General features: G+C 25.3%; 1 protein-coding gene across 1 annotated transcript; it reads right to left on the bottom strand.

Annotated features, from left to right (window-relative positions):
• Positions 1-205: 205 nt before the first annotated feature.
• Positions 206-6,341, bottom strand: LOC145840651 (uncharacterized). Its single transcript, XM_082947971.1, has 4 exons — positions 5,580-6,341; positions 3,131-3,250; positions 2,899-3,010; positions 206-1,679 (listed from the first exon to the last, which is right to left on the bottom strand). The coding sequence occupies exons 1-4, from the start codon at positions 6,295-6,297 to the stop codon at positions 1,631-1,633; spliced, it is 999 nt and encodes a 332-aa protein (XP_082804097.1). The 5' UTR covers positions 6,298-6,341; the 3' UTR covers positions 206-1,630.
• Positions 6,342-18,711: the final 12,370 nt, after the last annotated feature.

Genomic DNA, 18,711 nt, shown 5'->3' with positions numbered 1-18,711 from the left:
TATTTTTTGAGAATTAATAAAAAAACTTGTTTTTTTTTTGTTACAGTAGCGAAAACCTATATATTTTACCAGAACAACATTATTTTTGAAAATTGTTAAACTCGAGCCAAATAAAATTTTAAACTAAGTAATACATATTCGCATAAAATAATGTAAACAAAAAGGTTAAAATTTAAGTGTTACAAAAAACTGCAATTTAGTTGGAACGTATGTGTAAAACGGCTTTTATAAAACTTCAAACTTTAGTGTATAAAATGGAAATAATTACAAGGCTACTGCAACACCAAGTAAACATAAAAAAAAAACTAGAATTTTTTACATATTTCCTAAATAATAGATATTTTTACTATAAATATTATTATCTAAATGTGTATACACAAGAAAACGTGAAATTTAAAGAACATTACGGTTTTAATATTAATAAAATATAAATCTGTTTTAAAAACTTTTAACTTGAATGAAATTATAATAACAGTAAATCATTTAACAACTACCAATGAAACAAAGCATAGCAGGGTTATAACTTCAGGACGGAAAATAAAACTAGCCCTGGGAAGTATTTGAAAAAGGTAGAAAATATTTTATCTGGCAAATTCAATATTATATAACTTATATAATGTAGAAATACTTATTGCAGCACCATCCGTTTGTGCGGGCAATTGGATAAAAGGCCTTAAAAATATAATTTTTTTAGGTTTTTAAAACGCTCATGATAAACAAGTAGGCATTTTAATATTGTAACTTTTTATAATACAAATGGTGCAAACATAATCTTGATCTGCCGACTTGAATCTTATTTTAAACTGACTTATTCGCTGGACAAGGAAAACTTACTTCAGCTTTTGTAGCAGCTTTGCGAACTCTTTGTACAACTTACTTTCTAGACTTCGATAATATTTTTACTCTTAAACACTAATTTTTAAGAAGTGGTAGCAAAAAGTCAAACCAAATAATTAAATATCAACAACTAATAGCGAGCAAAGCATAAACACTAGAACATAAATCAAAATCTCAGAACAATGTTTTAAGCAAGATCTAAAAATATCCTGAGTTTTGTAACAAAAGTTTAAAATAGCCTGATGGAGTTGTAACTTAAGTATATGTTAAAATGTTAACTAAAAAGTTATTTCAATAAAAATTATAAGAGAGTATAATCAACTTTTAATTGATAATGAATGTGAACTCAATTTTAAAAACAAGTATCAAACAAATTTTTGAACAAAATAGGGACAGCAACTTTAATTCTTTAATAAAAAATATTCAAAATATTTTAAGTCATCGATCTCAACTGCTTAATAACACAATTAAAAATATTGATTTAAAACGTTCACATTTGTTTTATTATCACTATTTTTAAGTTTATATGGAAATAAAATTAAATTTTGAATGATTTAATGATTAAAAAAAAAGACTGTTCTTCGTTAAAATATTTTTATAAGTAAATTTAAAACCTATCCAAGTGTATAAAACTAATTTGTATATCTAAAACTATCTTTAACAAAGATGCTTATTAAATTTTAGTATCAAAATTATCACTTAGACAATAAAACTTTTTCTATTATTATGTAAAACTTGTAACTAAAATCTCAAAGAATACTCTAGCGATGTTATTTTAGTTTTTCTGGTGACATCATTCTTCGTTACAATCATCTACGACTACGTCTGGTGATCGAACATTTCTGCAAAAATTAACAACCTATCAAATTTTTAACACTAGTATAAAACTAAACATACTTGAACTTTCAAGAAATTTTACATTCAAAGGTTGAAAATACACAATTTATATATATATATATATATATATATATACAACAGATGTTCTTGTGCTAAAACTTTATTTCAACTAACGGCGTTTCACTGCTCTCAAATAAATTTAAGAACAGATCTACGGAGTCTCAAAAAGCTCTAAGAATCCGTAGATCTGTTCTTAAATTTATTTGAGAGCAGTGAAACGCCGTTAGTTGAAATAAAGTTTTAGCACAAGAACATCTGTTGTATACATTCCGATAAGCTTAGCTTATCAGGATCTCCAGGATTTAACGCCTTATAACGTTACATCTTATATATATATATATATATATATATGTTTATTAAAATATTATAGAAGAAATGCTTTCAGGGAGCATTATTAAAACATATCATTTTTATGTTTGGAAGCTAATAAAAAAGTTGCATTTTTTGTAAATTTTTAGCAAACTCCTTACTTAAGTATGGACCACTAACTAGTTATTTTTAAGTTAAAAATAATCCTACCTTCAAAGCAAAAAGTATCATAGATTTTTATTCAACTCAATAGCTCCAAAATATTTACTTGTTTTTGCTAAAGGTTTTTTTTAAATTTCTTCCAGGTTTACTGAAATTCTTCCAGGTTAATAAAAACAAGTTTTTTGGCCTATTTTAAGTATAAAATAAAACTTAAGGCAAATAATTGTCAACATTGAAAAGATAATGTAAAGCTACTTTGAATACGTTTTTTTATTGAAAACTAATTATAATGAATTTTTTTTTGTTTTTCTGATAGATTTTTGATAACTAACCGAAATTTCGTTACTTTGAATGTAAAAATAGAAGGAATTTTAAATTTCAGTTTTTTCTAATGATTTTGTTCGAAACTCCAGATTATTCTAGAAAATATACAGGGTTGCCACTTTTGAGTCAAAAAACTGTCCTGAATCATCTTGAATCAAAATAGCTTGAGTTATCCTGAGCTGTGCTGAGGTTATTTTTTTTATTATTATACAAAGATAAATATTAATTTATAACCAGCTTTGTCAATGAATGACAGTTCTGTATTACTTAACATTAAAACAAAAAGTTGTTCAAAAGTAAACCTTAAACTTAATTTAAGTTATTATTCAACACTATTTTATATTTTACCCTGTAAAACACTACACAAACCTGATAAACAAATGAATATTTGATGCCTTTTGTATGTTGTACTCTGAAATGATTGTCTCATTGTTCAACTGTTTGCCTGCATACACTAGCCGCTGTCTGCATATTGGAATATCTGCAACGTTTTAAAATATTATAAAAATTAGTAACATATTTTTTTGATAAAAAACAAAAAAAATCAAAATAAAGTTAACTAAAATCAAGTTAAATAAACATTGGTTAATTTATAACTAACTGTTTTTGATGTTGATCTTCATTTTCAAATCATGAACAGTTTCATCATCGTCTATTGTGATTGTTGAAGTTATACCTTCTCTGACAATGAAAATTTGTTTTTGTTTTGAAACGGAAGAATCTGTTTAGTTTAAAAATGCATCTAAGTACTTGAAACATCAACAAAAATCAAGTTTTGAACAAAATTAGTTATAAAAATTAATAACACTTAATTTCATTCAAGATCTAGAAAAATAAAAACTGGACAGAAATTTAAAAAATCTTTTAACTTTACGAGTTTTTTATAAAAAAAATCAAACTAGCCTGAGTCATCCTGAGTTTTTTTATTTCAAACTAGCTTTTGCTAGCATGAGTCATCTTGATATTTTCAAACTGTCCTGAACTATCTCGATTGTGTGATAACACTGTATATGTATAACAATCTTTAGCTTTTCAAATTAAAAATCAACAATCAAAACATGCAGTAAAAAATGGGAACGGGTTAGAAAAGAACAGGTGACACTATAGCACAAAGTGACACCTTAGCATGGAGTGACAATTTAGCACGGTGTGACACTTTAGCACGAAAAGACATTTTAGCACAGAAATTATTTTGCTTTTTTTTTCCTTTGCTTAAATCACATTACGTACTGCATTGTTTAAAAATATAAAAACGAACTATGCAACATGTAAACTAAAAGTTACTTTAACTGAGTTACAAGTTTAAGCTTAAGTTAAAATTGAAACATAAGTAAATTAAAAAACTTTGTTAACTTGTATTACTACTTAATTTTAGATGAAAATATTTTGACAAAGCTAGCAATAAACACAGGCTCTAGGATTATTAATACTTTTTTAAATGCTTTAACTAATTTTAATAAGCTTAAACTTTGAGCGTAAGTTTTAAATAAAAAAATTGATATATAAAGATTAAAAACTTTCTTATTTCATTTTAAGCCCATAGTAAAAACTTTATTTATAATTTCTTAAGACAATATTTTGAAAACTATAAGAACTAGTTTTCATAATTATTTGTTTGTTAAGTTAAATATTTTAGATATTTAAACAATATTTAAATGAACATTTTAAAAGATTTAAAATTATTATGTTCAAAAATGTCACTCTGTGCTAAAGTGACGCAGTGTCACCCCGTGCTAAAGTGACGCTGTGCTTTTCTGACACCTACCTGTAAAAAATATCTGCTTAAAAATGCTAAACTTCTTTTTCTTTTGTTTTCTGATTTTGTCCACTTCTTTACTGCACGTTTAGAGTGTTGATTTTAATTTAACTAGTTGAGGATTGTTTTACATGTTATTGTTTTACTTTTGTTAATTTTTTTATTTATGTTTTGAAATAAAACTTATATGTAATCCCTTCCAAGTTAGCTTAGTAAATAAAGCAAAAACTTATAAATTTCAATTCTATTCAATATATACAGGGTTGCCACTTTACCTGGAATTTGGCAATCTAGGCAAAAAAACTGGAAAAACCTAAAATTTGAGAAATTATGAAAAAAACCTGAAATTTTGAACAAAAAACCTGAATTTTTTTTTGATTTTTTGCATGTTGAGTAGTAAAATTTTGATTTGACACAAAAAATTTATCATATAGATAAAAAAAAATTGTCATTGCCAAAAATTTTTTTATTAAAAAGCACATTTTAAGTACCTTTACAGTATCTTTTCAATCTTTTTATACTATTTAAGACAGTTTCTTACCTTAAATTTAACTTTAAACTAAAAATAGACCCAAAAATGAGTACTTTAAAAAACCTGGAAGAAATTTGGAAAACCTTAAAATTTTTTGAAAAAACAAGGGGCAACCCTGTATATAAACTAATACACTTATTTACCACTTTAAACTTAAAAATTATAATCTTATAAGGCTACATGATAGTTGTATAACATTCTTTTTTCCAAAAAAAAAAAGGTTCTTCTTAGTAATTTAAAATACATAAGTTACCACTTTTTGAGGCTAAAAAGCCAGCAATCTAGCCTGATTTAATAAGAAAATTGAAATAAAAAATTAATATTAGCCATAATTTGAAAAAATACTACTAATCAAGCTTAAATACAAAAAAATGATAAAATAATAACAAAAAAACTTAATGAAAAATAAATTCAAAAATTCTAATAAGTAGTCTGAGATTTACTAATATGTAAAACTAGCTTAAGTTAGACTGAGTTTTCCTAAATAGCTTGAGCTGTGGCACCCCTGACAAAAGTTAGAGTTTTGTAGAACTACATATATTTTTTTTAAATAAACAAATTAAATTTATTAATAATTGATGAAGATATTTTGTGTTGCCTGATGGCACAGGGGATTACAAGATCAAAACCTAGTAAACAAAAAAAATACTTATGTAAATCTTGAACAAAAATTGTTGAATTTAAAGCTGTACTTTTTAGAAAAAAAAATCAGTACAATTTTCTTAACATTTTAGGCATATCAGAAACTATCACAAAAAGTACCTGGATTAATCAAAGATTTATTTTCTTCAAACGAAGCATCTTTGGAGAGGTTAGGTAATATTTTTAGTTGAGTTATTTGTTTGATAGCTGTTTTTAAGCTAAATTGTAAAGAGTCTAACTTTGGATTCATTTTACTCCTTTCATTTATTACTTTAGATAACTCTTTGTTTTTTGAATCTACCTCATTTACATGAGTTAACAACTTTTTGTTAAAAAATTCAGCGCCTGATAACTTTTTTTCCAAAAAATCAACTTTAACATCTAATACTTGTTTAGATCTATGTAGAGTTTCTACCACTGATTGACAAATATTTAATTCAACCTTTAAAACTGTGTTTGCTGATTTTAATTTTTCTGCAGATTTCTTAGAGTGTTCAAGTTTGCCTTTCAGCTCAGTATTTTCATTCTCTAGCTTGACAATTCTGCTTAAAAAAAGTTTAACAGAACTGTTAAAATGTTCATTGACAACTTTTAATATGTCTTTAGTTTCCGATGAAGTTCCTGTGTAATCCACAGAATCTTCTTCTCTATAATTTGCATACACACGATCAACTGTTCGAGTTATGTCCACCGCTTTTCTGCACTCGGGGCAATCATGTTTGGTTTGAAACCAACTGCTCAGACAGATCTTGTGGTACAGGTGCCCACACTCAGTTGCAGAAATGTGATCCTTTGAGAAGTCGAGCTCAGCTAAACAAATGGAGCACATGACCACCATATTGTGTCAGTGTGTTTTGTGGGGTTATCAAAATATCAAATTTTAAAATCAAGTAAGCACTGTTTAAATGTAATAAGTTCAATATGTTAGTTTCATTTAATTTGTTAATTAAAAAAAAACCCTACTTTTATGTTTGCTTAAACTTATGATAAGTATTTACTTTTTTGTAAAATTTTTAATCATTTTTGTGTTAACAATTGTACTTTAAGTCAATTGGTTATACTGGAAATATTTATATTACAAGTTTAAAATTATTTACTTATGCTTGTGGAAATATTTTAGTAGTAAAAACTATTTATCATCAGTATTTAATCATAATTACAGGGCTGCCAATGATTTTTGAGAAATTTCTAATGGGTTTTAAAATTACAAGAGTTTAAGTCTATTTTTAGTATAAAATTAAATTTATGGTAAAAAACTGATTTAAAAAGTAAAACAAAATTGATAAGAAGCGGTAAAGTTTATTAAATATATTATTGTAATAATAACAAAAATGTTTTATTTGTATGATAGATTTTTTGTGTCAAATCCAAACTTCATTACTTTACATGTAAAAATAGCTTAAAACTTTAAATCTTTTAAGTTTTTTTTTATTTATCAAATTCCAAGTTTTTTTAAGCCTAAATTGTCAAACTCTAGTTTTTTCAGGATTCCAGATATTTTGACAACCCTGTAATTAAAACAAATAATGATCAGAAACACTATTTGATGCTCTATTTTTAATTAAACTATTGTTGTTTCAATATATTTATAAATATTGGACTATGTAATAAAAAATTATAGTTTTAAACTTTAAACCTTTTTGCAACCAGGCTATGCTCCAAATAAATTTTAACTACAAAACATTTAACCAATATTCTTACACTTTTACAACATATCTATTACATGTTAAAATTCTATTTGAGCATCAACAATTATATGTGAAAGTCTTTGTTTTAAGAGCTACAAAAAAGTAACTAAACAACTCAATAGAATAATTTAAAACTTAAAAAATTGCTTACTAATATTTTAACTTTTAATGTCACTGTCTATAGGCTTTTTAAAAATTAAACTAAGCTAAAAGATTATTTAATAATAGTATGCTTAAAGTTACTATTTATATTAAAATTGTTATAAATAAAAACTCTGTTTAGATTTTAGTTATTTTTGTATAATTTTTAAGAAAAAGCACATATTTTTTAAAGGGTACAAGGTGGGCGGGAAAGATGAGATAGTAAATCAAAAATTGATTTTTTTCTGACAAAAATTGAATTAAGGGATTAAATTGTTAAGAAAAAATCTTTTTTCTGAACTGGTATTGTTTATTTTTTGCTTGCTTCATATTTTTTATTTTATTTTTTTTTAGTTTAACTGTGTTTGTTTAAAGGCAACTGTTTTGTTTTACCTTTTAATTTAAAAAACTTTTTAAATTTTTACAAATTTTTTATACTTGATAATTATCAACAACTATTCTCTTAAAATTTTATTATAAATATATTACTTCTCCTCCAGCAGTTGAGATCTCTCTATTTGTTTTCTTAAAACCAAAACATATAATAAACATGTTATAGTGTTTTTAAAAAAATAGAATTATCAATTTGGAAACTAATAAACTTATGAACTTTTTATTATAAAAATTTCAAAAAAGAAATAAATAGGCTGTAAATATTGCCTGAAAAACCCTTAAAAAATTATGTGCCACCGGTAATTAAATAATTATAATCCACTTATTATGATTTAGATTTTTTAACAAAAATTAAAGGGAGGTTACTGGTGATATCAGAGATTATGCAAAATTGCCACTCTTATAACACTTATAGCATTAATTATTGGAAAAAACTTAAAGCATCATGAAAAAAAAAATAACTATATGGAAAAAATATTAGTTTAAAAGCATATTTTTATGTGATTTACATCAAAAACCTGAAATATATTTAACTTATTTTATATAAATTAATACTACTTCAATGTAATACACAATCTAAAACAAAATTTATATAAATAGTTTTACATTAAATTGAAGTCCAAATATTTATTCTTTCAAGCTACAGCTGTTTTAAAGATAATAGTTGTCGATCTCTTTTTGATATAGTTACTGATAGTAATTACTGTTAGTTACTGATAATGAGTTTTTTGTCATTAGTATGTTAACAACCTTGTAAAACTTCATTTAACTTTGTTAATTAGAAAGATTTAAAATTTAAAAATTCCAACTAATTTTTTTGACATGAAGTTTATAGAATAGAAGAACAAGATTGTCTGATAATATATTTCATATCATAATTGATTTTTCTTTTATTTATTTTAGTTGATAGATTTAAAATCTATTAAAATTACTATTACAAATAATATTTTTTTAAGTTATTTATAAGTGCGACCTATTTTTACTTGCAGAGGAAAAACTAAAGTTTCTCATCAAAACTTCAATAAATTTCAAGCAAAAATTTAATAGGCTATTTCTTAATGCTTTTAAAGACTTAAAGGCATAGGGCGTGAGGCACTTTATTGACATGTTGATCTTACTTTAAATATTTTAGCTTAGCCAAGAGTTACTTTTTATAGTTTCTTATAATGAAAACTAATTTTCAAGATATGATGGGACAAAGTCGGAGAGTTTAACAAGATTCTTATGGAAAGGCTAAGTTAAAAATTCAAAAAAGACTATTTCATAAAAAATATATCTTCTTCCACAGTTTTTAAGCAATCTTTGTCAAACTTTCTCAGTTCAATCTTAACTGAATAATCAACTATTGTAGGATTTTTTAAAACTTTGAGTAAAAATATCTATTTTTGTTAAAAAAAAAATTCATTTTTTTTATTTTGGTCACAAAATTTTAATTTTTGATTTTTTTTTAAGGCAAAGAAGATTTCCTAAAAATTTGAGGTCAATAACTTTAAAAAGAAGGAGAAAGATTTTTAGTAAGCCTTTTTTAATTCTGAGAAAATCCACTTTAAATTGTTTAGTTTGTTAAGTTTATATATGATTATTTTAGAAAACTGGTCATATCTCAAAGGTTATTTCTGTTATATAAAAGTATCTTATAGTATTTACTCTAAATAGCTAAGAGTCAATATTAATTTTTTTAAAAAGGTTGGACCTCTTTTTTCTAGGCACTCAAAAGTTTCAAAAGTTCAAACTGAGATAATCTAAAGATAAAATTCTATTGAACTGGTTTACATTGTAAAAAAGTTTTTTGGTAAAAATGTTTAAATAGACTGTTTCTTTTTGTTTAAACTTTGAATTTCAATTCAGTTTTTAATTTTTAGTTTTCATAATTGATTAGCATTTTTAGTAAAATTTTAATATACTTAACTATATAAAACACAAATATTTGTATACAACTTCCTTAATATTATTTAAATCTAGAGATTGTAATTGCTTAGATAGTATCATATTTAGGATAATTCTCATAACTTTGTTTTGATACATAGTTTTTTTTTATTGTTATATAAAAGTCTAAACTTGTGTTATCAATTTAACTAATACTGTTATACCTAGCATACATTATACATAAAACTACTACAAAGTAATTTTCAATTAAAATCAGTTTTTTAATAAAAATTTTGCTTTCATTTTTATACATTATAAAATGATACTTAAGCTAAAACTTATTCAATTACATAGTTATGTTTTATTTTGTATTTTCTAAACTTGAATTTTAACTCAAAACTAATTTTATTTAATTTTTAGAAGTATAAAAATACTACTAGGGCTAAAATTATTAAAATTTACCATAGACACATTTCAATTTTTTTAAACTGCAATTTTGACTAAAATTTGATAAAATTTATGTTTTCTTTGTTATAATAGTAAAACTAATAACTAACCATAAAAACTATAATCTAAAAACTATTAGAATTAATGAGGTTTACCACAAGATCAAACACAACATCATCTGAGACAACCTACAACCGGTTTCATCCTAATTAGGACTCATCAGGCAAGCATAGTTGTGTGAAACCACTGTTGATATCTAACCAATCAGGTATAAGTACAAAGTACTGAAGCAACAGTTTGTGGGTGAGTTGAAAAAATTGACACAGCTAAAGCATTCACAGCCAAAAGTCTCAGACATTGTCAGCTTATAGTGAGATTATGATCTGAGCTCGTTTGGTCAGTTTAACCAGTAGTTATTACAGCCATCACCAACAGAGCTGAGATACTTAGCACCATCAATAATAATTAATGAACTTTACCACAAGATCAAAAACAATGGCATCCCAGACAACCTATGACAAGACAATGGTTGTAGGACAAATTGGGATTGACAGTATTGTAGGTTATATTGGATGCTTAATTAATTATTATTAATGGCACAAAGTATCTCAACTCTGTTGATGATGGCCATTATAACTACTGGTTAAAAACTATTACAAAGAACTTCAAAAATGAAAATAAAGAGTTTTAAGTTATCATGACAACTTTAAAAAAAATTCAAAATTTCACTATAAATGTTGTGGTCAATTAAAATTTTAGTAATTAAAATGACTATTTGTTTTTATATGAGAATGAGAAACTGGTGTCTCTTAAGGCTACACTTTCCTAAGCTACTCTTATGGATAATTGTGATGTTTATATGTTTAACCAGGGTGGCCACTGGTTTTTGAGAAATTTCTTCCAGATTTTCTTTATTTCTTCCAGGTTGTTGAAAGTGCACTTTTTTGGGTCTACTAAAGTTTAAAGTCAAGTTTAAGGTAAAAAATATGATAAATAGTATAACAACATTGAAAAGATGCTGTAAAGCTACTTTAAATGTGTTTTTTAATAGAAATTTTTTTGATGATGACAAAATTTTTCTTCTAGGGTTCTATAAGTACACATTTTTCAGTCAATTTTTAGTTTAAAGTTAAGTTCATGTGTTAAGGAGTATATTTACATTGTAAAGCTACTTTAAATGTGTTTTTTAAGTGAAAAATTTGACAGTGACCAAAAAATTTTATTCAATCAAAATTTTACTTCTTAACATGTTTTATATTTGAGGTTCTTTAGTGATTTTTGTTTAAAATTTCAGGTTTTTTTCAAAATTTCTCAATTTAAGGGTTCTTCAAGGTTTTTAGAGTCTATAACAGGGGTCGGCAGGTCAAAAAGGAACGTTTTTTTATGTGCTTTAAAAACATATTTAAAGACAATTTTTTTGAACAAAAAAAATTAGGCAATAAAATATCCTTTAATTATAACACTAAAATTTTATTTTTGTGTTTTAGAAAATATTAGTATATTAAACTAGTTGAACAAAAATTTCAATGTGGCCCGCGGGCCGCAGTTTGCCGACCCCTGGTCTATAATGTCAAATTCTATGTTTTTCCAGGATTCCAAGTTTAGTGGCCACCCTGTATCAAGGTTGCCAAATGTTTTTGACAAATTTTCTCCAGGTTTTCAAAAGTACACACTTTTGGGTCTCTAATTAATTTAAAGTTAAGTTTAAGGTATAAATCTGTGTTAAATGGTATAAAAACATAAGGTTAAGCAACTTCAAATAAGTTTTAGTAATTACCTAGGATGATGTTGCACCAATTTCAAACTAAAAATTTTGGAAAAAGTTTCAGAAATTTACAAAAATTTCTTTTTAGTAAGTTCTCATATGATTTGTATTTGTGAACATATTCGACACTTACAACAATAGCTTTCCTTAGTAAGTTAAAAGGCTGAAAATCTAAAAACTAAAACTTGAAAAACTTACTCTTAGATTCTGTATAGATATTTCAATATTTAATACAATCTTTTATAATGAAAAATATTAATTTTATAAATTAATGGTTTTTGAAATGTTTTAATTATACGATTTGAAAAATCATTGTTAGCATCAAAAATGTACGAAGGTATACTTTTGCAAGGCGTCACTTTTGCACGGATAAAGTTTTGAACGGGTTGAAACTACTTTCTAATTTGTTTTATTTTTTACTATCTTTATTACCCCTAACCTAACCCTAGGTGGGTAATTTTATTTACATTATTTTACTCTCGTGCAAAATTGTAACTCGTGGTCGTGACGTATAAGTGACCCGTCCCCCTGTTCATACAGCGCAGTTTTACATTTTTATTAATATTTGATGAGGTTTTTTTTTCATTGAAACCTAGTGATAATTAAAATAATTAATTCGCAGTTGTGGTATTACTTTTTATTTAATATTAACAACAAATCTGAAAAAAATTAAACAATTACTAAACTAAACAAAGCAAACTGTATTTAAACTTTTTTGTATTTATTAAGTGATTAGTCTCTTGTCAACTTGTGTTTTTAAAATCATTATGTTTTAAATAATAACGTTTTTGTTTATCTCAGCTCAGCTCCTGTGATTATTTTGAAAAAAGTTTGTCTAGCTAATAATGTTAATCAAAAAATATTATTCTTTCACATAAATTAATCCTACGTCTTTATAAAAATTAAACTTTTATAAACGCTGCTTGGCTTCCATGGAGGTGTAGCATCTTTGACTATTTTTATACGGAGACAACGAGTGTTGTACACAGCACGTAACGAAACGTACTGAATCGCGACTTGTTAATTTGTGAAGCTTGCCAATCATGTGGAGTTTTTATCCATGTTAGTGAAGCGGAGATAAACCGATCAAGGATGTAGATCAAAAAAAGCTTGCATTTTGTCTTGGTCTCAGTTGCTTTTATTGTCTTTGTAATAATCTTCAGATTAAGCTTTTTTCGTAAGGAACTTTAATGAAAAATAAATATAGTTTATTAAAAACAAAAAAATTGATAAAATGTTAATATTTACTTAATTCTTCATCTTGGTTTTGTTTTTAGTTGTTTCTAACACCCTCGATCTAGACAACCACCGGTCTAAATGTAGTAACAAAATATGTTCACCTCTTAATGAATAACAATTTAATGATGAAGAACTTGAATTAACAAGAAATCAAGAAACTTTGAATAATATCAACAAGTGTCACCGTGAAATTTTTTTAGGTTGTTTTTGTTGCACAATGTGTTTTTTTTTTGACAATTGCCACGTATAAAATAAATTTCAGCAAAAAAAATTAAAATTTCACTTTTTGTATTTCCTAAAACTTACATTCGGGTTTCAAAAAATCAAATTTTGCAAAAACTATTTTGGTGACATTTGCCAAAAAAAAATCTAGCTGGAAACTCAAAGGTTGCATTTTTATAAGAACCGTAGTATATATTGCAGTTTACAAAAGTGATCTCTAGAGCAAAAAAATAAAAACAGTCTGAAAATGGATTTAGTTTAAAATATGTAAAGCAGAAAAATATGAATTTTTTGATTTAAAAACTCAAAACTTTTAAACAAAAGCAACGAGTAACAAGATACAGAAAAGGTGTTTGCATTACCATTAAAAACTATTTAAAAGTTGTGTTTAGTATGTTGTTGAATACGTGCTTATACTGTTACTACATAATATCTAATTTCATAAAACTTTATATTCATACTTATAAATTGCTTTATATTGAATAAGCTCTTGCTGAAGGAAGCTTGTAGTGTGCTGAAACGACTGCGTTAGGAAAAAGTTTGTTATGTACATTACAAAGTTTTGTTTGATATGTTGATATATATCGCTGTAAAAATTTTATTTGGACTTAAAAAATTACAAGTTGTTTATTTAGCATTTAACATTTTGCTTCTGGTTGTGTTTTTATTTAAAATACTTAAAAGTTTTTTAAGAATATAGTTCTTACTGAAATTTATAAGTTGTTAATAGAAAAATAACTGAAAAACAATAAAAAAAGTTTCTTCTTACAAAAGTACCCTTTTTTAATGAATATGATATACTATGGATAATTAGCATTATAAATTAAAATACATTTTTTTCGAAATATTGTAGAAAAGATAATAAATAGACTAAAAAATAAACTCTATTTTACATTAAAAATCCAAAAAAGTACTAATAATATATTTTTAGATTGTTTAAAAACATTACACAAACTTATTAAATTATTAATGTTTTATACAAGCAGTTTAAAAGTTAGCCCTTGTAGTCGATCGAATTTTGTTTTCTAAACAAGTTTCTAAGTTAGTTTCAAGAATTTTCAAGTTTTGAGAATAAGTTATTGTTTGGTTAAAAAATTTTTTACAAAAAATGTGATTTTTTAGATTCTTTAACATTTTGTTTAACGGTAATTAATAGCTGTGATCATATCAGCTTATTTTTTACTTAAATTTTAGCTTTGGTCTATACTAAACCATAGTTTTCTGAAGTAGGCAGTTCCACTTTTTAGAGGCGATTTTTGGTTGTCAGAAGAAAGTTTCTCTTCGCTTACGTATTCATTGGAAAAAAAATAATTCCTTCGTTGTAAAGTTTGAGTTTTTGACCACAAGTGGTTTTTTTAAGTTTGTTTCTAGCTAAAATTAGTCTTGAAAAATCGAAGTTTGATAAGTTTTATAGAAATGTGTACAATATTTTAAAATTTTATAGTTAAGTTAATTCTAATACATTACACTTTTAAATAACACTAAAACGATTAAAAACATCTGTCTGATATTTAAAATACTTTTATCTTGTGAGTATGATTTGGTTGTTTTAAAGTTTCACATAACAAGGATTTAAAACTGTTTATAAAGTTGTACAATAACCAAGTTGTAAACGAAATTGACAAGTTATTTTTACACAGATGATGAGTTGCAAAATAAAAACCAAATATAAACTTCTTTACAATAATAGTTTACATATTTAAAAAATAATCAGTACCAAATACATTTTAAAAATTAAACAAATTGTTATTTTCATACTATGCTATAGTAGAAATAAAATATTTAGAAAATGACTAATTTTAGCTTTTAACATGCTTTGTTACTTGACACACAAACTAAATATATATTTCAAAACATAAGTTTTACATAAAAGTTATTCACAGCCTATATTAGCAGTAACTTGAAACTCATGAGCTCCCAACTATTAGTTAATAAACTAATAGCAAATTTGTATTTTAAAGAACATAAATACGGGATAAAACCATTTTCTTTTGTAAAAAAAAAGTATCAAACTATTTAGAATAACTAACTACGTTAATAATACAAAGCTGAAAATTTTCAAAGACTTTCATCAAATATCTAGCTGGTAAAAAATCTAAAGGCTTAAGCCTACTTTATATTATAATATTTTAATTTGGATTTTTTGAGGATCGAACGCAATGCATCACTGAAATTTTAAATTGAGTAAAATGTATCCTCTTGGTTTTAAAATGTTCTTGACATCTGCTGTCTTTAGATAAAGGTTTTTAAATGCACACGATGCTTCTTCTACAGATATCTTTAGGGGCAGCAGGTTTATTGATTAGTTATAGTCTTAGTCCCCTATTCTGCACTTGTTCAACTTTTTACACAAAATTGTTGCTGAAAAAAGCTGTCACTAACTACAATCGTAGCTTAAAAAAAACTTAGGGCTGTGTTCTTTGAACGTACCAAGGCGTTTGCAAGTAATCTTCACATTTTCCTTGCCGCTAACACAACTACTTTGACGTGTGACTTGAAATGTTAGTTACGTCAATAAATTAATGATAGGATTTCCATTTCATCAAAATCTGACTTGATACGTCGGTTTGTGGGGAGCTTTGGGCCGGATACAAAAAAAAAGTTAAGACTAATTTGGATAGTTGTATGCTTTTATTGCAACTGTATATTGGTTTGTATATTTGTCAGAAGCTTGTTGAAGTCTTTCTGCTTACCTATCTTAAAAAGGGCAGCTAGCTGTAGTCTACTAGCAACAGTATTGTAACAGAGTTTCGTGCACGTCTTTGCTGAAACTTACGGCTGCAGCTGGTACCCCTTAAAACGGTTTTGTTTGTCGGTTTTTCACAATAATTGTAGCAACATCACGTAAAATTACTAACGTATTTTACTAACTGAGGTGCTATGGGTGTTTATTGCTGGACAGTTTAGAAATTTTGAGAAGTCTAGAACGTTTATTACTTTTATCTGACGTACCTGAGGTTAATAAGATTTACTCAGAATATATTTCTTTACATCCCTGCATTTTCTGAAACATTTTCCGTGTTTAATTTGGAACTTTAAAACACTTGTGATTGGAAGGAGGGCTGATAAAAAAAAAATTCTCAACATTAATCTAATCCTTAGGTTTTTCATAAAGTATCAAACTTACTCAAACATGTTGTCATAAAACTGTATGTGTCTCAAAAACTAATAATAATAAACAAACTCCCAAGAAAACTTTTACATCAGATGACGGCCATTTACTGGCATCGAGGGTTATAATAGATTTTATTTATATTTAAGAGATATTTCTAGTTGCGATGGGAAAAGTTAAGAAATTAAATTGGAATGAATATTTTCAAAAGATTTTAAGGAAGATGTTTTTGACCCCGCGCTGCTTTTAAGATACGGTAAAACTTTTTGAACTTTAGAACAGCAAAATCTGTTTTTAAAGTTTGCGGAGATAAATTTCATGTTAGATGTAGTGAACGAAAAACTCTTCAAATGTAAAAAAAAAAGTTTAAAAAATTAAATCTTATATATATTGTTAAAGCAGCTATGCTTAAAGTAGGAACCTACAAACTGCGGCCCGCGAGATACTTTTCAAAGAATAAAATTTTGGACCTTTTATAATATACTTGCATAGCAAAATAGAACAAGGTATTTAAAAATATTCTAAGTTATTTATTGCTCGATAATGTGCTTTCGTATTATTATAATAAAGTTTTCTGCTTTTCTTCAATCAAAATCATTGGAAGTAGACGGTTATTTTTTTTACCTATTTATAAGATTTTATTAAAAAAATTCAATACGCTTTAACTAAATTTATAAGCGTATAACACAATGTAATAACTAATATTTAGAAATCAGACTATACTATATATAACTAGTTTAAGATTAAAATGAATTTAGGATTTATAACCAAATAAATGTTTTGATAGTGTAATTGTTTCTAATTAAAATTTGTTTAAGCAGATACGTAAATAAAAATTAATACAATGAAAATCTGCTAACTTAAAAGCATTTACTTAAGTTTTTTTTTTTTAATTGATACGTTTACTACATCAACTTTGTATATTGGGTAAAGTAAACTTTATTTCCATAATTACTTCCATAATTTAAGTTATGCTTAAAGGTTGTATTTAAGAATCGTTTTTAAAATCTTTGTAGAAATTAAGCTCTAAATATTACTTAGTAATAAAATAACTAAGTTTTAAAGTAATTATAATAATGTACTGTAAGTATTTAAACTAAGTGTGGAATAACTGAATAAATCTTTACATTTATAAAGCTTAAACAGGACAAGTAAAATAACTTACAAAAGAATAAGAATATACTAAGTTTTAAAATTTTCAACACTATTTAACAAATAACTTTGCTTTCACTGTAAAAATGTTTATTGCCCTGAACTATAAATTTCTTTTAGAGTGTTATAATTTAATTAGCTTATGCTTGTTATTAACTTACAGTTACCTACCTACACAGTTAAAAGTTATTCAAAGTATAAACTTCATTATACGAGCGTTATCCTGGCTTGAATGGCTTTTTTTGTAGTTATATTTTTTAATCAAACTTTAATACCAATTATTTTTAATTTCTTTAATGCTAACTTGGAACTTTTTTTTTAATTCTAAAGAACGTTCTTTTGCTTAGCTTTTCTAAATAATTTTCATCGAATTAGGGTTTTAGTTATGTAGTGGGGCCCCTTTAAAAATTTAATGTTTTTTAGCATGTTTTACTTTGCAACGTTTTTCTCCAAAACAATTTATTTTTCAAATTTTTTCATTATTAACATACTTATTAAATTGAGTTTAAAGACGTTATTATTATTTTTTTTCAATTGTTATTTTTTAACATTTGCTTTAATAAATTTTTCAGAAAAGTTCTAAATTTGCACGGTTTTGGTTCTTTTTTTACATGGTTTTATAGCAAAAGTAATTTATTCTTAAATAATTTTTTATTTTTAACAGACTTATATAATCAAGTTTCATAACATTATTATATTTTTTCCCAACTTATTATTATTTTTCAAATATATGACCCATTTAAGTTTTACCTAAACTCTTAGTATTATATCAAGAAATCCCTCAAATTCAGGTAAAACTTGTATGTGTCATATATTTGAAAAATAATAATAATCTTGAAAAAAATTTAATAACGTTATAAAACTTAATTATACAAATCTGTTAAAAATAAATATTATTTTAAAAATAAATTACTTTTGCTATAAAACCATGTAAAAAAAGAACCAAAACCGTGCAAATTTGGAACTTTTCTGAAAAATTTATTTAAGCATATGTTATAAAAAAAAATTTATGAAAAAAAAAACTAATAACGTCTTTAAACTCAATTTAATAAGTATGTTAATAATAAATAAATTTGAAAAAAAAAAATTTTTGGAGAAAAACGTTGCAAAGTAAAAATTTCTAAAAAACACTAAATTTTTAAAGAGGCCACACTACAAAATTAAAACCCCAATTCGATGAAAATTATTGTGAAAAGCTAAGCAAAAGAACGTTCCTTTTTAAGTTTT

This window comes from Thalia democratica, chromosome 7, assembly GCF_965202585.1.
Source record: "Thalia democratica chromosome 7, ktThaDemo2.hap1.1, whole genome shotgun sequence".
NCBI classification, from domain to species: domain Eukaryota; kingdom Metazoa; phylum Chordata; class Thaliacea; order Salpida; family Salpidae; genus Thalia; species Thalia democratica.
This window is presented reverse-complemented; position numbering and strand designations above follow the sequence as displayed.

Excerpts from the sequence above, each read along its gene's own strand:
- LOC145840651 (XM_082947971.1), bottom strand. The coding sequence starts at position 6,297 with ATGGTGGTCATGTGCTCCATTTGTTTAGCTGAGCTCGACTTCTCAAAG. Across the intron at positions 3,011-3,130 it reads GAAGATCAACATCAAAAACA|ATATTCCAATATGCAGACAG; the intron begins GTTAGTTATAAA and ends AAAACGTTGCAG. Across the intron at positions 1,680-2,898 it reads AATATTCATTTGTTTATCAG|AAATGTTCGATCACCAGACG; the intron begins GTTTGTGTAGTG and ends TAATTTTTGCAG.